The 17,214-nt window shown below is 43.7% G+C and overlaps 1 protein-coding gene across 9 annotated transcripts in view; it reads left to right on the forward strand.

Annotated features, from left to right (window-relative positions):
* Positions 1-17,214, forward strand: part of KIAA1958 — a 73,227-nt gene continuing 56,013 nt past the window's right edge. For 3 of the 9 annotated variants that reach the window (XM_081894083.1, XM_081894084.1, XM_081894082.1), the window contains exons 1-2: positions 6-324; positions 14,997-16,161. In XM_081894083.1, the coding sequence (XP_081750209.1) occupies positions 15,021-16,161 (1,141 nt within the window). In that variant the 5' untranslated portion in view covers positions 6-324; positions 14,997-15,020. Of the gene's footprint in view, positions 325-613; positions 929-1,217; positions 1,372-11,211; positions 11,982-14,996; positions 16,162-17,214 lie in introns of those variants that run through there. The other 6 variants (XM_081894085.1, XM_081894081.1, XM_081894077.1 and 3 more) reach the window with 6 other exon arrangements.

The following is a 17,214-nucleotide window of genomic DNA, read 5'->3' on the forward strand; positions in this document are numbered from 1 at the left end:
ACGAGCCCTCTCTGCTCGCACGGAGAGTTTAATAATATCGCTGAGGGGGAAGGAGGAGGGAAAGCTTTCTGCACACACATATACACACACACGCGCGCGCGCGCGCGCACAGTGTGAGGTGAGGAGAAGGTGGAGGAAGACCGAGCGCGGGGATGAAAGACACCTCACGCACACACACACACAAAACACACTCTCCTTCCTAGTCCGAACAATATATGACGGTCAGGAGCGCAACCGCGCCATTCAATATCACGAATAGAGCACCGGTTCCTCCCGCCCCTCGCGACACGCGCGCCCCGCATTCCTATGGACAGGCACGTGCAGGTAGGTGGGCAGGAGAGCCACGGCGGCGGCGGGGGGGGGGAGTGTTGGAGTTGGGGAGGGGGGCAAGCAGAAGCGAAATGGCGCGAGTCAGTGGAAGGGGCGCGTATGTTCTATTCTCTCTCGCGCGCACACATTGCGAAAGGGGGGGCTGGCCGCTCCGGAGTACTTTTGACAACTGAGGGGACCTGAGAGGGGGAAAGTCTTCTTCTCGCTCTGCCGAGAGGGGCGGGAAGGCTGCTAGCGTTCAGACGAGAGAGGTGCGTGCGTGTGCGTGCGCGAGAGATAGGGCAGTTAGTGAATGGAGGAAGGAGGCGATATGGGTGAGGAGCGTCTCTCCCCCCCCAACCCCCCCCCAAACAAACAAATAAACACTGTGTCTCTGCGGTGGCCTCTTTGGAAAGCTCGAGCCCTCGACCCCGCACTTAACGAGGGGGCTTGTACTGACCGGCATTTATTGCGCGAGCAAGTTTATTAGTGCATGAAGGGAACGAAGCGTTTGGCTCTCTTTCCTCCTCCTCTAGCGAAGGGAGGAAAAGCAGAGGCTTCGAAGACGCGAGTCGAGAGATGGCTGAATTCCGAAGTGGGCACGGAGCGCGCGAGGCAGGTGTGTCGCGGGGGTCGTGGGGAAAGCGCGTTTTCTGTGGGGCTGGAGGGAACGGGGCCGCGCGCGTTCGGGGAGGAAGCGTCGCTGTCCGCGGCCGGAGTGGAGGCTCAGGCGCGCTTCTGGCGTGGGGTCTCCAGTTATTAGCGGACGCAGTATCAGCCTGGATAGCGCAGTTGGCTAGAGCAGAGTGCTGGTGACGCCAAGGTTGCAGGTTCGATCCCTGTATGGGACAGCTGCGTATTCCTTCGTTTCAGCGGGCTGGACTAGATGATCCTCAGGTTCATGTAACAATCCTATGTTCTATATAGTATTTAGTAAGGAAAGCTGGGGCAAGGTGTGGCGGGACAGGAGGATGAAGTGTCTCCCTTTGAGGCAAGCGGCGCCCTGCTATACATGCCTACTCAGAAGTAAGAGCCATCGAGCTCAACCTCTCTTGCACCTAGGTAAGTGGGTGAAGGACTCTTTCCACTCGGAAAGATCTCATCCCCTTCTTCTCTTTAACACGGATCCGCACTAGCACACGAGAATCGTTCTGCCCTGATCCTGGAATTTCCTCGTTCAGAAATCAGCCTTTCTCAACTTTGACCTAAAAAGACGAAAAGGAGAAGCAGAAAGGAGGGGAGGGGGGCAAGACGAGCTGCAAGGAAAAGCCTTCTGCTTTGTTAAGTGGGGGGGGGGGGTTACAGCATTTCTCTATAGAGTCTCTAGTTGGTTCGAAGTTTTCTCGCGCGCGCGTTTCTCTTGCCGGGTGTCGCACGTTTGCTTGCGGCTAGTTCCCTAACAGCAGAAAGGCTGTAGAAAGGTGTCCCCCGTTGATTTTGGTAGCAAATGCATCCATTACAGTCCTCTAAAGCACAATTCTATAAACACATTGAACTCCCAGAAGCTTACTTCTGAGTAGGCATGTACAGAATTACAGTGTTCATGGCAGAAGTCAAAGCCAGGCACTGCTAGCAGAACTAAAGGCTTGGAGTCCCAGCAAGAAGTTCAAGGGAGAAAATGCTTTCCTTCTCCCTCTCTCTCTCTCTGCTTCATATTTACTTTCCCTGCAACAGAAGGGGAGCATGGAAAAGTATTAGCACCCTTCTCTCAGTAATTCTAAATTCCAGTTAGTCTTTCATCCCAAATTAAGGTGAGATTCAAGTGACAAATACCGAAACCTCTTTTAACAGAGGCCCTGATGTTTTCTCCTAGGATGCTTTCACTATTTTATCACTCTCCTTATCCATGGGTGTAGTCAAGGGGGGGGCAGGGAGGGGCAGCTCCCCCCATCAATAAAAATACATAGCTAACTGAGGTTCTGCCCCCTGCCCAAATCCTGCCAACACCCATGGCGTGTTATCAATGATTGCAGAAAATTATATGTTGCATCCAGAGCATTCACCCTTAGCGTTTGCAGGGGCAAAAGTGGCTGTTAATTGAGCATTCATTCTGCTTTGTTTTGTGGGGAGGTTAGAGGATGTCGCCTCAGTCAAGTGTTATACCACACTTTCCAATGCCTTTTCCTGTCACTTCCCTTGTTGTGAGAAGTTGGACCATTTGGGGAAGTGATTTGTTGTGCAAGACCTCCAAATCAACTTTAGCTGCATAGCCTGATATATGTTTTCTGATAAATTATTGAATCCCACCTGAAAATTGCAACGGTCCAGAAGTGCCCCCAGTCTGAAAAGTGATAGTTGGTAAATGTATATGTAGTATATTCTCATATCTTTCTATGAAAGCTGATTAGCAGAATTTCACCTTCCCCCAAGATCCACATATTTTAGTCACCTTTGCTAACTCTGAAGTCATCTCTCTTTTGCCCAGAGTTTCTGGACCAGAGTTTCTGGTGAAATGGGCTCTTGTCCACAAAGTTTATGCCACAATAAATCTGTCTTTTAAGTTTCCACAGTAAGCTTTGTTGTTTTTATATAAGCTCTTGCTATTGACTCTAAACAATAAAGTTGCACTAGTAAGGAAAGAAAAAAAGTAGATGAAACAATGTATTCTCATCTACTTTGTGGCTCTCATTCTTGTGGGCTCTACATGGCTACAAATATTTGTATGTTTTTGAAGAAAAAAAGTATGAGTCTTATTTACATTTTGGCACTGATTCTGTATATCCTTTTGGATTAAAATTCAGGATCCTATTTAATCTGTTTGTTTACAATACAGAACTGTATTGCTTTAAATTATTAGGCTCTCTGAAGTGTAGTATAAAAGTAAAGCCGCTTACTGAACTGCTGGTTGTCATACTTACACGCTAATTGCAAAGAGACAAGACTTTTAAAACTAGATATAGAATATAAGTAATAGAAAAAAAGTATGCAATTAGCAGTTATGTTGTTTGGGTTGCTGTTTAATATCTTATGAGCCATGAATTTGTTATTTGGGACAGTTTCTGAAACCTAGCCAAACAGGTATGTAAGAGATTTTGTTTTTTGCTTAAAGCACAGTAGCTGAAGGAAATGTGTGGCAAAATGTTATAGCAAGAAATGGAGTCACTAGTTATACCTTAGAAGTCTAAAGGAATCCATTCTGGAAGTCCGTTCGACTTCCAAAATGTTCAGAAACCAAAGTGCGGCTTCTAATTGGCTGCAGGAAGCTCCTGCAGCCAATCAGAAGCTGCAGAAGCCCCGTCGGACATTCAGCTTCCAAAAGAACATTTGAAAATCGGAACACTCACTTCCAGGTTTCGATTGTTCAGGAGCCGATTTGTTTGGGATTCAAGGCATTCGAGATCCAACTGTACTAGAATGTTGGATTCCAGCACCAGGGAGACCTATATTCAACTCCCCTGCCCCCATCAAATTCACTGCATGACTGTGGGCCATTCACTATAATCTTCTCCAGGTATTTTGTTTCCATGTTAACAAGTAAGGCAGGGATGAATGCGCTTGCTCTGATCCACATCACTGTCTCTCTTGGTGAAAATCCAAAGCAGGAGACAGTTGTACTCAAGGAGGCTCCTGATGTCAGATCTTCGCCCTCCTCCAACTTGTGGAGGGCAACAGAGCTAGTGCATTCATTCCCACAACCCTCTTTGCGTGTTAACTGAATACGGAAACATTAATGCCTGAAGAAGACTTACATCTCAGCCTAATATGCACCATAGGGTTGCTGCAAGTATAATGTAAGGGGACATTATGCATGCTGCTCTGTTTTCCTTGAAGGAAGGGCAGGAAAAGAATATGACAAACTCACTGAGTAGATTCTTCCATGATAAATAGAACACTTTCTTCATTTGGCATACACCTAGGGGTATACATTCGGTTGTTTCTTTTACTTGAATTCATATTGGCTCCTCCAAGCTTTGAGCAGCTCTTCAAGCCAACTTCCAGCATCACTGATTTGAAACTCTGGTAACTACATCTATAATTCACAATACTTATTTCCCAGAACAGACAGCTGTAGAACATGTGAGATACTGTCTTTGATTAGATTAACCAACCTATTCAAAGATGTATTAGAATTTTGAGTTTCACTGAATTCTTCATCAGGCAAAAAAGGGCATTCGGAGTGTAAAAGTTTGGCTTAGTTCTTGTATGTCAGTTTTTGGTTTAGACCTCTGTTTCTGAAGACTAAAGTTTAGCATGGCTAGAAATTAGATTACTTTTTGGCTAGTGATAGGCACCTTTTATGAATTCTCAAATTACGAACTCATAAGGTTCATGGAAAGTCCAAGTAAAACAGCACAATATGAAATAATGCTCACCTAAAGTTATCATAGTTTTTGTGATGGCACACACATTCTTTAAATAATTGCCTAGCCATTTGCCAAATGTCCATCTTGGCTAGCAAAACCTCTTTGTGTAACTCTTCCAACATTATATGTTATTGTTATTTATTTATTACATTTATATTCCGCCTTCCATCCAAGGATCACAGGATGGTTTACAATATAAAAAACACAAAATACACAACATAGTTACAAATGAAACAATGTATAATGACACTGTCTTTAAATATAGTATCAGATTTGATTGGAAGAATCACTTGACTTTGCTACCGTTTCATAAGTTGTTGTGATTAAATGCACTTTAATATGGTTTGCTTTAAAAATTCCTATTGATGTTACTTTAATTAGTTTCTTCAAAGGAGCAATGGAGCAAATTTTAATTGAGCAGAAAACCGACAAGTTATAGTAATGTTATGCCTTGCCATAGCTTCCCCCATTTTTTAACTACATACTAGTCATAATGAGCCTAAGACAGGATCCAGTCTTTGAGAGTAGTTTACTGCTTTATGCAAAAGCAAACTTGGATTTGTCATAAGAATGTAGCAGAATATATTAAGAAACATGTCAGAGAGGATGCAATTAGATAAGACAGAACCTTAAAACACAATTGTATGTAATTTGGGTTATAATCATTGATGCTAGGTGAGTGGGAAGCAATTAGTTTTGTTGAATTGGAGTATGATTGTTGAGTAAATGTAAATTTCTATATGGGGAAAAATACTATTTTTTAAAAAAGAAGAATCAATGTATTTAGCATTAACTCTGGAATTTTGTACTCAATTTTGATGAAACTAAGCCTCCTAGGAGTCTTTTGCTCTAGGTTGCTTAGTTTGGTGAGAATCAAGTATACACTTCCAGAGTTAATGCTAAATGCCTTACTTCTGGTATATGAGCCACCATAGCTGCCAGAGGGATGTAAAAAATTGTGTCCTGGGCTTTTTAGACCTGTCTATCCATGTACTGGGACGCGGGTGGCGCTGTGGTCTAAACCACTGAACCTAGGGCTTGCTGATCAGAAGGTCGGTAGTTTGAATCCCCACAACGGGGTGAGCCCCTGTTGCTCGGTCCCAGCTCCTGCCAACCTAGCAGTTCAAAAGCACACCAAAAATGCAAGTAGATAAATAGGTACCGCTCCGGTGGGAAGATAAATGGCGTTTCCGTGCACTGCTCTGGTTTCGCCAGAAGCAGCTTAGTCATGCTGGCCACATGACCCGGAGAAACTGTCTGCGGAAGTGGACAAATGCTGGCTCCCTCAGCCTCTAAATCAAGGTGAGCGCTGCAACCCTAGAGTCGTTCATGACTGGACTTAATTGTCAGGGGTCCCTTTACCTTTACCTCTCTATCAGGTCCGCAGTGATGCTGTACAAGGATGCCTGTACAACCTGAATAAAGTTCCCTACCCTAAAGTGATGTGCATTTGGCTAAAGAGAAAGGCAGACTAAAGAGATGCAAAAGAGGAGACACGTCTTGACTGCAGTGGTTCCATTACTTTTGTTTAAAGATCAACATAGAATGACCTGAGATAGGAGAAGATGCATGAACTTGCAGCACCCTTCCGTCTCCTATGAATGTGCAAAGGGCAAAATCGTCTCCTTCCCTACACAGTCATCATGCAGTGTTAGCCTTTCTAGCCAAAAGTGTAAGAAAAATTAGCAGTAACCAAAATAATTTTATTATTTGTACCCTGCCCATCTGACTGGGTTGCCCCAGCTTCCATATATATAGAAACATAATAAAACATAAACATAAAGACATTAAAAACAAAAACCAAAAAATTATTTCATGCATCCTTGGCACAATACCACTGTACTCTGCACTCTATCTTACAATACCTATGTAATAGTGGTCCAAAGTTAACTGACAAACTTTTCATAAAATGACCTTGGAGCAACAGCTATTTAATTATAATTCCAATGACCTTTGTTCCAAAATGTTGATTTTTTTTGTGGGTAAAAGAAAAAAGGAAATCAGCCATATTGAATGAATTATTCTGTAAGGCAGAAATTATCATGTATCTGTGCTCAAGTATGTTTCCTTGGTAACTAATATACTACACAGATTCCATAATGAGTTGCTCAGTCTGCTAGCAACTGTGTATATTGCCTTGCTCAGTAATTGTGTCTTGAAGTGAGTACAAGGTCTTGTTTATATGACTATTCAAACACATGCTATCAAAGATAAATTACACAGAAAAATGGAAATCTTCCACCTACGGGACTATATTTCTGGTATATACAGAGTGATATATTGTATAAAAGTTCCTGCGTAAATAATGCAAAATATTTATTCTGCTTGAGAGATCTTGCATCTAAAGGTATAAGGTCATACATAATATGTACTGCTCATGCGCCCTAAGCCTGCAGTACAATAAGATCATAATTCATTGGATTCAGTTTCTATGTGCAATCTGATCCTATGTGCTTTTACTGAGAAGTTAATCCCAGTGAGTTCAGTGGTGGATAACTCAATGAAAATGTCAACTCATTGTGTGGCAGTGGGTGGGTGAAGAAGCAAATTCCATGCGAGGGATTATTAGGAAAGGGATTGCAAATAAAACTGTTGCTGCCATAATGCCTTTACATAAATCTATGGTGCAACGACATTTGGAATACTGTGTACAGTTCCTGTTGCTTCATCTCAAAAAGGTTATTAAATGGTACAGCTTGAGAAGGTGAATTGAAATGATACAAGGCTTTAACCCCCTTGCGTACAGGGAAAGGGTTATGCTTTTTTTGACTTTGTAGTTGGACTGTGTGTGTGTGTGAGAGAGAGAGAGGAGATAATAAAATGATACAAGTGTAGAGAAAGTACATAGAGAAAAGCTATCCAGCTCTTCCCTGATGCATGATAGGGGCAGCAGAATAAGATGGAAGGCTGAAAGACATAGGAAGCAGCTAACCTGTTGCAGTGGCAGCGAGTTGTTAGCCTCCACAGTTGACCATGTTCCTGGAGCCATGGGAGAATAGCTCCACGAGCAATAGTCTTCTCAGAAGCAAAGACCTACTCGTGTCCTAGGCAGGTGTGGTTGGAAATCATAATATGAAAGGAAGAGGAGGGATGAGGCCAAGGGAGGAGTTTGATTATGCAGGGAGGCTACCAGGACCTAGCTGTCTGAAGAAGCCAATGCTGGTTGCCCGGCTTCCCAGAAGAGCTGACCTTGGCCTCTCCTAGTGAGAGATTGCGTCTGCTCTCTTTTGTTGACCTCTGCCTGAGCGAGCCAACTGGTACTGCTTTTAAAAGTGTGTCTAAAGACGCCAGTATCTCACAAGCCGAGATCCATTTTTTTCTGTGCTATTAGTGTTTGAAGGGGAAGAAATGATCCTACCATCACCATTGCCGGGGTATGGTGAAGCAGTCGTGCATCATCTTGCCTCCTCCTGGTACAGGTTAGAGTTTTCTACCATCTACTTGAGCATATTAGTAGATCAAGGACTTACCCAGAAGCAGAGGAATGCAAGAAAAGTGCCTAGGACAGATTAGATCCACAGTAAGAGAGTTTCTCATTCCACAGGTCAGTCAGGCTATTGAAAGCGCAGCTGCTGTCATAACCAGGAAGCTGCTTTCACATAATGTTCTGGCAGCCAATTGAATCTTTATGTCTCAGGAGACAGAGTTCATCCGAATTAGCCATCCATCCTTACAAAGATTTGAGAGCCTTTACTAGGTAATAATCAGTTCATCAGCGATCTGTGTGAGAATTCCTAACTTGTCCCTGATTTACAATGTCACACATACAGTCACAGATGAACTGGATGCATTTTGCACTGGATACTTGGCAAAGTGGTAGTATCTTTGTAGGGTGATATGATGCTATATCCTGCTCGTCCTTCTCTGTGATGGTTCTGGGTTGGATATTGACCGGAACTGGTTTGGCCAGATGTGGTCTTCCTTATCATCCAGCCAGGTTTCAGTAATGCATGCCAAATCAGTAGCTTTATTCTGAATGAAATTGGATAACAGCTGTCTTGTTTGGCAGGAGCCAATTATACTGCCTCTGTAAAGCGAAGGTGAAAAAATATTTGCTCATATGCTTGCAAGCAATTACATTGATTTGGAATGCCCTAGTATGGGTTCAGAACTGCCATAGGTTTAGTACCTTTTTCACTCTGACATAGCATTTGGAATCCACCTAGTTCCAACAAAATATATGTAGTTATGTCATGTTTCCTCCCTGCTGCAAATTTGTTTGCAGTTCTCACCATGCCTCTTTTCCAGCTAGCGTCTTGCTAAATAAACTATTCTGAAGCATTGCATTGCATTCTAATACGCCAATCTGCAGAAAATTAAGGTTGGCCACCTTCTGGGTGCAATCAAAGAGAACTCTCTGGCATAGGATAATGTACGAAGTGGAATTTTATTTTTATATTTCCCTTTGGCATGACAAATACTCCATTATGCCAAGCTTGTGTTTTCTGAACCAGCTATGCATGACAGCAGTAGAGCTTTGCTCTAATACAGAAACAGAAACATTTGTATGGGAGGTTGTTATTCAACAGGGTCTTAATTTACAAGAAACATGTTACACTTTAATTGAGCCCTTTTCAGCAAGCTGCACCTGCTTTTACAGACACATCTTGTGTGCATATGTACAATTTCTGAAGGACGGTTAAAATCTGTTCGCTTTAATCAGAAGCCAAGACCAAACAGAAATGCTAGTACTGTATTATAAAGATGGTATTATTACAGAGGTACCTCGGGTTACATACGCTTCAGGTTACATACGCTTCAGGTTAAAGACTCCGCTAACCCAGAAATAGTGCTTCAGGTTAAGAACTTTGCTTCAGGATGAGAACAGAAATTGTGCTCCGGGGGTGCGGCGGCAGTGGGAGTCCCCATTAGCTAAAGTGGTGCTTCAGGTTAAGAACAGTTTCAGGTTAAGAACGGACCTCCGGAGCGAATTAAGTATTTAACCCGAGGTACCACTGTATATCTGCTGGGTGACCATATTTTATTAAGTAGATTGGTTGCTTAATAAGCCTGGGGTGATTGGTTGTTCCCCAAAAGGGACCTAATGGCAGGAGGGTACTTTCCCCATCTCTGAAAAGTGATGCCTTTCCGTTAATACGAGGCGCAGACAAATGACAACATTGACTCTTGAACAGGTAGACTGAAATAAACACCTCTGTTTATGTTGAGGCGGGCAGTGGACTTGTATCTACCAGCTATGTGACTAGTGACTGCTAGCTTCTCCATGTGGCATATTTGGGGCCAAACAGGAACCCTTCCCCTTGGTGGAAATGCTCTAGGTGTGTGCATCAGAATGTGCAGAGGGCTCCTTCTCATGCTTGGCAAACATGTGGCAAACAGTGTGCACGTCATAGAACAGGGGTCAGCAAACTTTTTCAGCAGGGGGCCGGTCCACTGTCCCTCAGACATTGGGGGGGCGGACTATATTTTGGAGGGGGGGGGAGAACAAATTCCTATGCCCCACAAATAACCCAGTGATGCATTTTAAATAAAACCACACATTCTACTCATGTAAAAACACTCTGATTCCAGGACCATCCGCAGGCTGGATTTAGAAGGCAATTGGGCCGGATCTGGCCCCTGGGCCTTAGTTTGCCTACTAATGGAGTAGAGCCAATGTGCAGGTGCAAAGGCAAGTCAATATTTTGTTTCTATACCAATTGCTCAGTGTAGGTGTTCCCCTAAAAACTACGAGTGGGAAAATGCATAAGTGCAATTAGGGAGTAGGGAGAAATTCAATTTTGTCTTCATTTTAACGAGAAGCCACCTACTTCTTGAAGCAATACATGAATCAAAATAAGGTTATCCTTTGCAATTCAAAGGGAACTAAACCCTTTTGGATTTAACTGCTTAGATAAGTAACCAGTATTGTACTGGCTAGTTGACCCCATAAAGGTAAACTATTGAGTTTAAAAAACCCACATATCTCAAATTCTGTTGCCACCTGTTCTCTTACCTACTAACAGAATTGTTCTGTTTATGTTGTTTCGACTGAATGTAGCTTTTGGACAGACAGAAAGTATTTTTTTATCAGTGATATTGCGATGCTGCAAAACTGAAATGTCGCAAGTAAAAATGAGATGAAAGCATACTAAATTTATGACCCAGTTTGCACATTGTTTTAAACCATAGTCAATGCTTTACTGTGAATGTGAAGATTGCTCCCACTTTATTCCTTCACCTATTGTGAGCAGGAGTGACAAACTGTGGTCCCTGGGTTGGATCCGAACCAGGCATCATTGCACATTTAAGTGAACCCATAGCATGCTTGGAAACCCAAGAACAATCTTTGGCTTCACTTTGTGGTTTTTTGTACTTTTACAAACCATAGGCTTAATTCAAGCATGATGGTATCTTCTTGTTTCTCAGTGGTCCCTTTTTGGCTACAGTTCTACTGGTATTCACCAGCTGAATTTGCTCTTAGTGGAAGTTCAATCTTACGTAGTGTAACACTAACCTGGGCAGTGTGACAGCAGTTCTCAGTATCCAGGCAAATTGTAAGGAAGAGCTTGAGTAGGAAAGTATGCTGGAAGACTTAGGATATTGGGACTAGATCATTATTTGGTCTGATCCAGAAGGGATTTTCTTATAGTATACAGTCGTACCTCGGAAGTCGAATACCTTGCGAGTTGAACATTTTGGCTCCCGAACACCGCAAACCCAGAAGTGAGTGTTCTGGTTTGCAAACATTCTTTGGAACCCGAGCATCCAACGCAGCTTCCGATTGGCTGCAGGAGCTTCCTACAGCCAATTGGAAACCACGCCTTGGTTTCTAAACATTTTGGAAGTCTAACAGACTTCCGGAATGGATTCCGTTCAACTTCCAAGGTATGACTGTAGCTGGTATAATGTAGAATATAAGACATTGTACTATCAGGTCAAGTTACACTTTCATACTGAATTAACTCAACACAACACTCAAGTTTCAGTTACAGATGCTGGGTTTGGCATTGCTTTAGCATGTGACTTTATTCAAATGTTGTTCTGCTTTGTCCTTAATTGCCTGCTCAAGCTGTGAAAGTGCATAGTAAATTCTGAAAGCTAATTCACCAATATCATTTTCTCCACACACATAATTGTAATGTACAGAGTTTCATACAGCACCAGAGCAGCGGAAATCAAGTTATAATATATATTTAGTAGAGAAACAGTTTCTTTTTGTCTTCAGACAGGGTTTTCAGGAGGTTGGCAAAGGAAAAACAACCGTATCGTTTCCACGTCATTCATTCATTACAATTATTTACTGGAAAGTATTTGAGGGTGGGTGGAATAGTACACTCTGTTGCTTTTACATCTTCCAGACATTTAGGAGAGGAAACTGAAGAGGCAGCACCAGATAAACATGCACCACATATAATAGCATTACTGGTAAGGACATTTAATTCACTCTCCAGTTATGACTTTGGTCAGATTCAGTTTGCAACACAGTAATGAGTGTTGTGCAATCTCAAGAAATCAGTCACAGAATAAAATGGATTTTATTTTTCATTAGGTGTGTATTATTTTTTGTATCTGATGTAAATGTTCAGCAGACATCTGATGCCACTATCAACTGAATACTGTGTATTTTGGTTGCGGAAGCAGAACAGGTATTATTTTACCTTTCTGCACAAAGGCAGGCTCAAAACTTTTCCTGTTGTTTTAGTGCAATCGTGAACCCTAAATTGGTTCTTTGAGGTGCAATGTAACTTTGATCCGTATATATAAAAATTAAAACCAGCCTTTCTGCTAGGGATTGAAAGGGTAGTGGTGTTTGGTGATACATCTGCAGTTCTCCCTTAAACTGGTATATTCAGATGCAAAGTCCTACTGGATTCAATGGTTCTGACTCCCTTGGAAGTGTGCACAGGGTTTCAGCCTTCATCTCCACCCCACACACTATCCCAAAACAGTTTGAAAAAGGTACTTGCTCACTGTGTGTATTCTCAGGGCTTTTTTCAGTGTTCTTCAGATGGCAGAATGCACTTTACCAGTCAATCTGTTTGCAGTCTGTTCAGCACCTGTTGATCAGGCAGTTGTAGCTGAAGTCTTGCCATGCTATACTTGGCAAAGCAACCTTCCCCCCAGAAGACTTGCCAACGGTAGCAGAATGGTAGTAGATGACTAGAAGGAATGCGGTGCTGTGCTATGGCTTAAGCAAATGGAAAATGAAATCCTTCATTAAAATGCAGTAAACTGGAAAGAACAAAATATATTAATAAAAATGGTTCACTGTTTATTAGATCACCTGCTGGTGATACTGCATTGCTACAGCAGTCTCTCCTGATTTAAAAACAAAAACAAGCAAAACACCCGTATTAAAATCCTCTTCTGTTAACGCCATTACACCGTCGAAGCAACTTATCCCCCCCCAATTAACCTGCAGTTATGGTTGTGCTGTATATAAATAGAGGCAGCACGAATTTTCAAACAGTTGCTGCACTGTGTGAGGCAATAAAACTGAAACAGAATAGTAATTAATTCTCACAAGAGCAAAGAACTCTATATAAAATGCAGTTGAGAAGCTTCAAAGGAAAATATCTTGAGACTGCAATGTTATTTTATTTGTACTAAGCACAATGTGAGTTGGTCCCAAAATGATGTTCTCTCAAAGTGTGTTCTCATTATGATAGATAAGGTGTGCAGAGGGTGTGTGTGTCTGTGTGTCTGTGTATTGCATCTGTCCATGGTGTCCCCGACAGTGAAAGTGAGATCTTCATTGGATAGTCCTTCTACAAGTCACTCTCCATATAAGAGGTTGTCATTTTGAGTCCTCTGTTCCCTTCAGTCCTTCAAGGGTTACCTGCAGCCTCTACTGCAACATTATCCCCAGGTGCAACAGTTATCCCAATAGGAATGAAAATCTGCAATTCACTTAAGTGGCAGAGATCTAGGGATGTTGTTCCAGGACTGTGCCTGTACATCCTCTGTGGAGCCAATCCAGACTCCACATCCCTGATCGTCCCATCCTCCCACCTTCTCATGCATCAGGAGAAGTGGCAGGGCAGGAACGCATGCATAGCACCTTGAAGGAGCTTCAAGGTCACAAGTGAGGGACGGGGAGCCCCCATTTCCATGGTGGCAGAAATGCAACTCTTCCTTAAGAGGTCCAGCAAGCCTCTTGAGGAGTCAAGGAACTCTCATGAGATTGCAATGTGTGCCTATGGCAGATGCAAGTAGGAGGCCAAGGGTGAAGACAGCTCAAAGCTTTCTTTGTTCCATGGCTAGGTGACAAAGTCAAACAGGATGGGGAGTAACCAGATGTTCCTGCCCACCATTTCTGAGGAGAACAGATAGAGAGGGCCAAAGGAGGGTGCCAGGTCAAAGGCAGCATTTAAGCCTTCATGGTGACTACTACAGCTGGAGTGCTACTTGAGGACATCACTGTGTCGGGCACTAAACTGGCCCCTTTGATGACCGCAGTGTTAGGGCCCTGGGTTATTGGTCTCTGTCAGCTATGTCCCATACTGCAACCTCCTTACACCCATCAAGGAAACTGTGCAAGGGAAGCCCCCCCCATGGAAGGCATTGCCATAACCAGTATCCAGTTTTACTTGTGGGATTGCCTTGTTCCACATGGAGCATAGCATGAGAGAGGGTTAATCCTTAAAGCAAATTGGGATTCTGCCCGCCACCCAACATGCAAACCTCAAGCATTTCAATCTGAATTGAAAATTTTGCCAGATTCCAAAAAGTGAAAATCCAGACACAAAAGTTGTTGAACTTCAAAAGAAATTTGCAGTTTCTGAGCTATTTTAAAAGAATGTGGGTTGCCATGTGTCCGGGTTTCCCCAAACACTTGCGTGATTTTCGGAAATTCCACCTGGACGCTATCTTGGATATGTCTGGGGAAACCCAGCCATATGGCAGCCCTGCTATAGGAAGTGATAGAGGTTTCAAGTCCTCACCCCTCATGCTAGAGTTTTGATCCCTATCAAAACTCTTAAGGGAACAAACATGGACCTAATATATTGCCTAATTTGTGATCTAAAATTGTTTCACTTTGATAGGGTCATGCCCATAGTTAGATGCATGTTAAGCCCATTTGATTACAGCATGAATTGCAGCCTGAGTCCAAACATGCTTACTCAGAAGCAAGCCACAATGATTTCAAGTGGATTTGCATAGGACTGCAGCCTTGAGCAAGACAACAACATATGGATTGGCTCCTTAATATCTTTGCTACATCCAAATGCTTAACCAACTAAAAATGAACCTCTGCAGAAATAAATGGCTATGCTGAGAAATACCTTTTAAAACTTGTTGATTACTGCGTTTACTATTTTACATGGTTCTTTTGTGCGAGGAAAACATATATAACACACACACACACACGTAAAATGTGAAGTCAAATTCAACTGCAAACTTTGGTTCCAGTGTAAAGTTTTCTTGTGTCTCCTCTAGGAACAGAGCTGTTGAGCCTGCACCATGGAGGACTGCCTTCACACTTCTTCCGAAAACCTTTCCAAGCTGGTCAGCTGGGCCCACAGCCACGGGACCATATGCACCCTCATTCCAAATCTGAAGCACCTTCTTTCAGAGGGCTCACATGGCAACCTGACAGCTATGTGGGGCTGCAGCGCAGGCCATGCCTATCACTGGCCCCTGACGGCAACCTGTAGAGCAGGCTCGCAGGAAAGAGTATGTTTCCAGGACAACAGGAGCTTCAACTCGGACAGCCCCAGTCTCATGGGCATGCCCTCGGACACACAAGCCAGCCCAGTGGAACGCTACTCTGGGAGGCCAGGGAAAGCAAAGTTGGACTGCAACAGAACCAGAGACTCCTGTGATTTCTCTTACTGCAGTGAGCCCTCAGAGTTAGACGAAACCGTGGAGGAATATGAAGATGAAGCTACTCTTTTTGACATGGTCTGTGAGTCCTCGGTGACAGATGAAGATAGCGACTTTGAACCTCGCCCTCAAAGATCCCAGACCAATTCCCGCAAAAGGCCAGCCCCGGGCGCCACCTCCTCATTCCATCCAGGCTCCCATTCTCAGGTCGTCGACGAGAACAGCAGCAATGTGTCCATCAAAAAAATCAAGCAAGAACTTCCTGAGGATTATTACATTGTGGCTAACGCAGAGATCACCGGCGGCATCGATGGCCCTGCGTTGTCCTTGACACAGATGTCGAAACCCAAAGCTCACCCAGCAGCCTCCTACCCTGTGCCATCTAAATCCACCCCTCATTCGCCACCTTCACTCATTGCTGAATATGATTTGCAGAACATCTCTGCCTCCTCCCAGAAGCCTCCCAAAGTAACTCTGGCTTCTCCAAGTAAAGGGCCTGGTAGCAGCCTGGCCGCCAACCCTCAGGCAGCCCTGCAGATGCCTGCCAGTACTTCCAATGCTGGCAAGCCGTTAAGCATTCCTTTATCGGCCTTGCAACTCCCTGGGCAAGAGGAGCAAGCAGCCTCAGAAGATGCCCTCCAGCCTGTGCCAAATCAGGTTCCCAGCGATGTAGCATTGTCTCCTTCTGCTAGCACAGAGCCAGAAGTTAGCTCCAGTCAGCAGCACCCAAGCACAGCTCCCGCCATCACCACAGAGCCAATGGCACAGACAATACCAGGTATCAATACTTGGAATGCTTCTCATGATGTATTGGGTTTTTTTTGGGGGGGGGTATTTTAAAATGGGGCCCTCTCAGTGATGGCTCTGACCTGGTGGAATACTCTGTCCCTTGAGACCAGGGCCCTGCAGGATTTAACTTCTTTCCAGAGGGCCTGTAAGACAGAGCTATTCCACCTGGCTTTCAACTTGAACTTAGCCTGATCTTTTATTCCCCTTCCTTCCCTCCCCCTCCCCTTTTTATGAAGATTACCCACTCTGGGATCCCACAGCTAATTCTCCCCTGGTCTCCTCGCTGGCCCAAATAGGACTAATTTAGCCAGCTAGCCCTGGTGATCAATGTTTATTGGTTTGATTTCCCCCCTAAATTGATTTTTGAATTCTGAATTTATTGTTATTCATGTTTTATACTGTATTTTATGCTATTTTTTGTTGCATCAATTAAGTGTTTTAAATTAGTTGTTAGCTGCTCTGAGCCCGGTTTTCTGAACTAGGAAGGGCGGGGTATAAATAAAATTTTATTATTATTATTATTATTTGAAGGTAAAAGTTTTAGTGCAAGTATGGATCATATTATATGCTTTTTCTCTGGCAGCATGCATCAGTATGCAGTACCACAACGTTTGGGGAGAGAAGGAGGAGGACCCTGTCAGAGCATTGCACCTCCTTCCTGACGCCTGGGAAGCATTTGCCCAGCTTAAGGAAGGAGGTGCTATGCTCTGACAGGACCCCAGAGCCCTGCCACCTCCTTCACAAAGCCAGGTGGGGAAAACCTCTTCACCTGGGCAGCAGCACCCTAGTAGGTGAGTGGGTGGGCAAGGTAGCATCAATCAGCTAACCCGCCTTTACCTCCCAGCCTTGGTGTCAGGCCACACCCCTCTCCCGTTTGCTGGTTCCTCCCCTTGCTTGTTGGTGAGTGCTAGCACTCCCCCCCGGGGGGGGGACACTGATTATAGGTCACATTAAAAAAAGAAGAAAATGTGTTAACATATTGGTAAAGAATAAGTATGATGGTTCCTGCAAAGGTAGTTCACAAAGAGATCACTAAAGGGGT

The sequence above is a fragment of the Podarcis melisellensis genome (assembly GCF_964234715.1).
Source record: "Podarcis melisellensis genome assembly, chromosome: 17".
NCBI lineage: Eukaryota > Metazoa > Chordata > Lepidosauria > Squamata > Lacertidae > Podarcis > Podarcis melisellensis.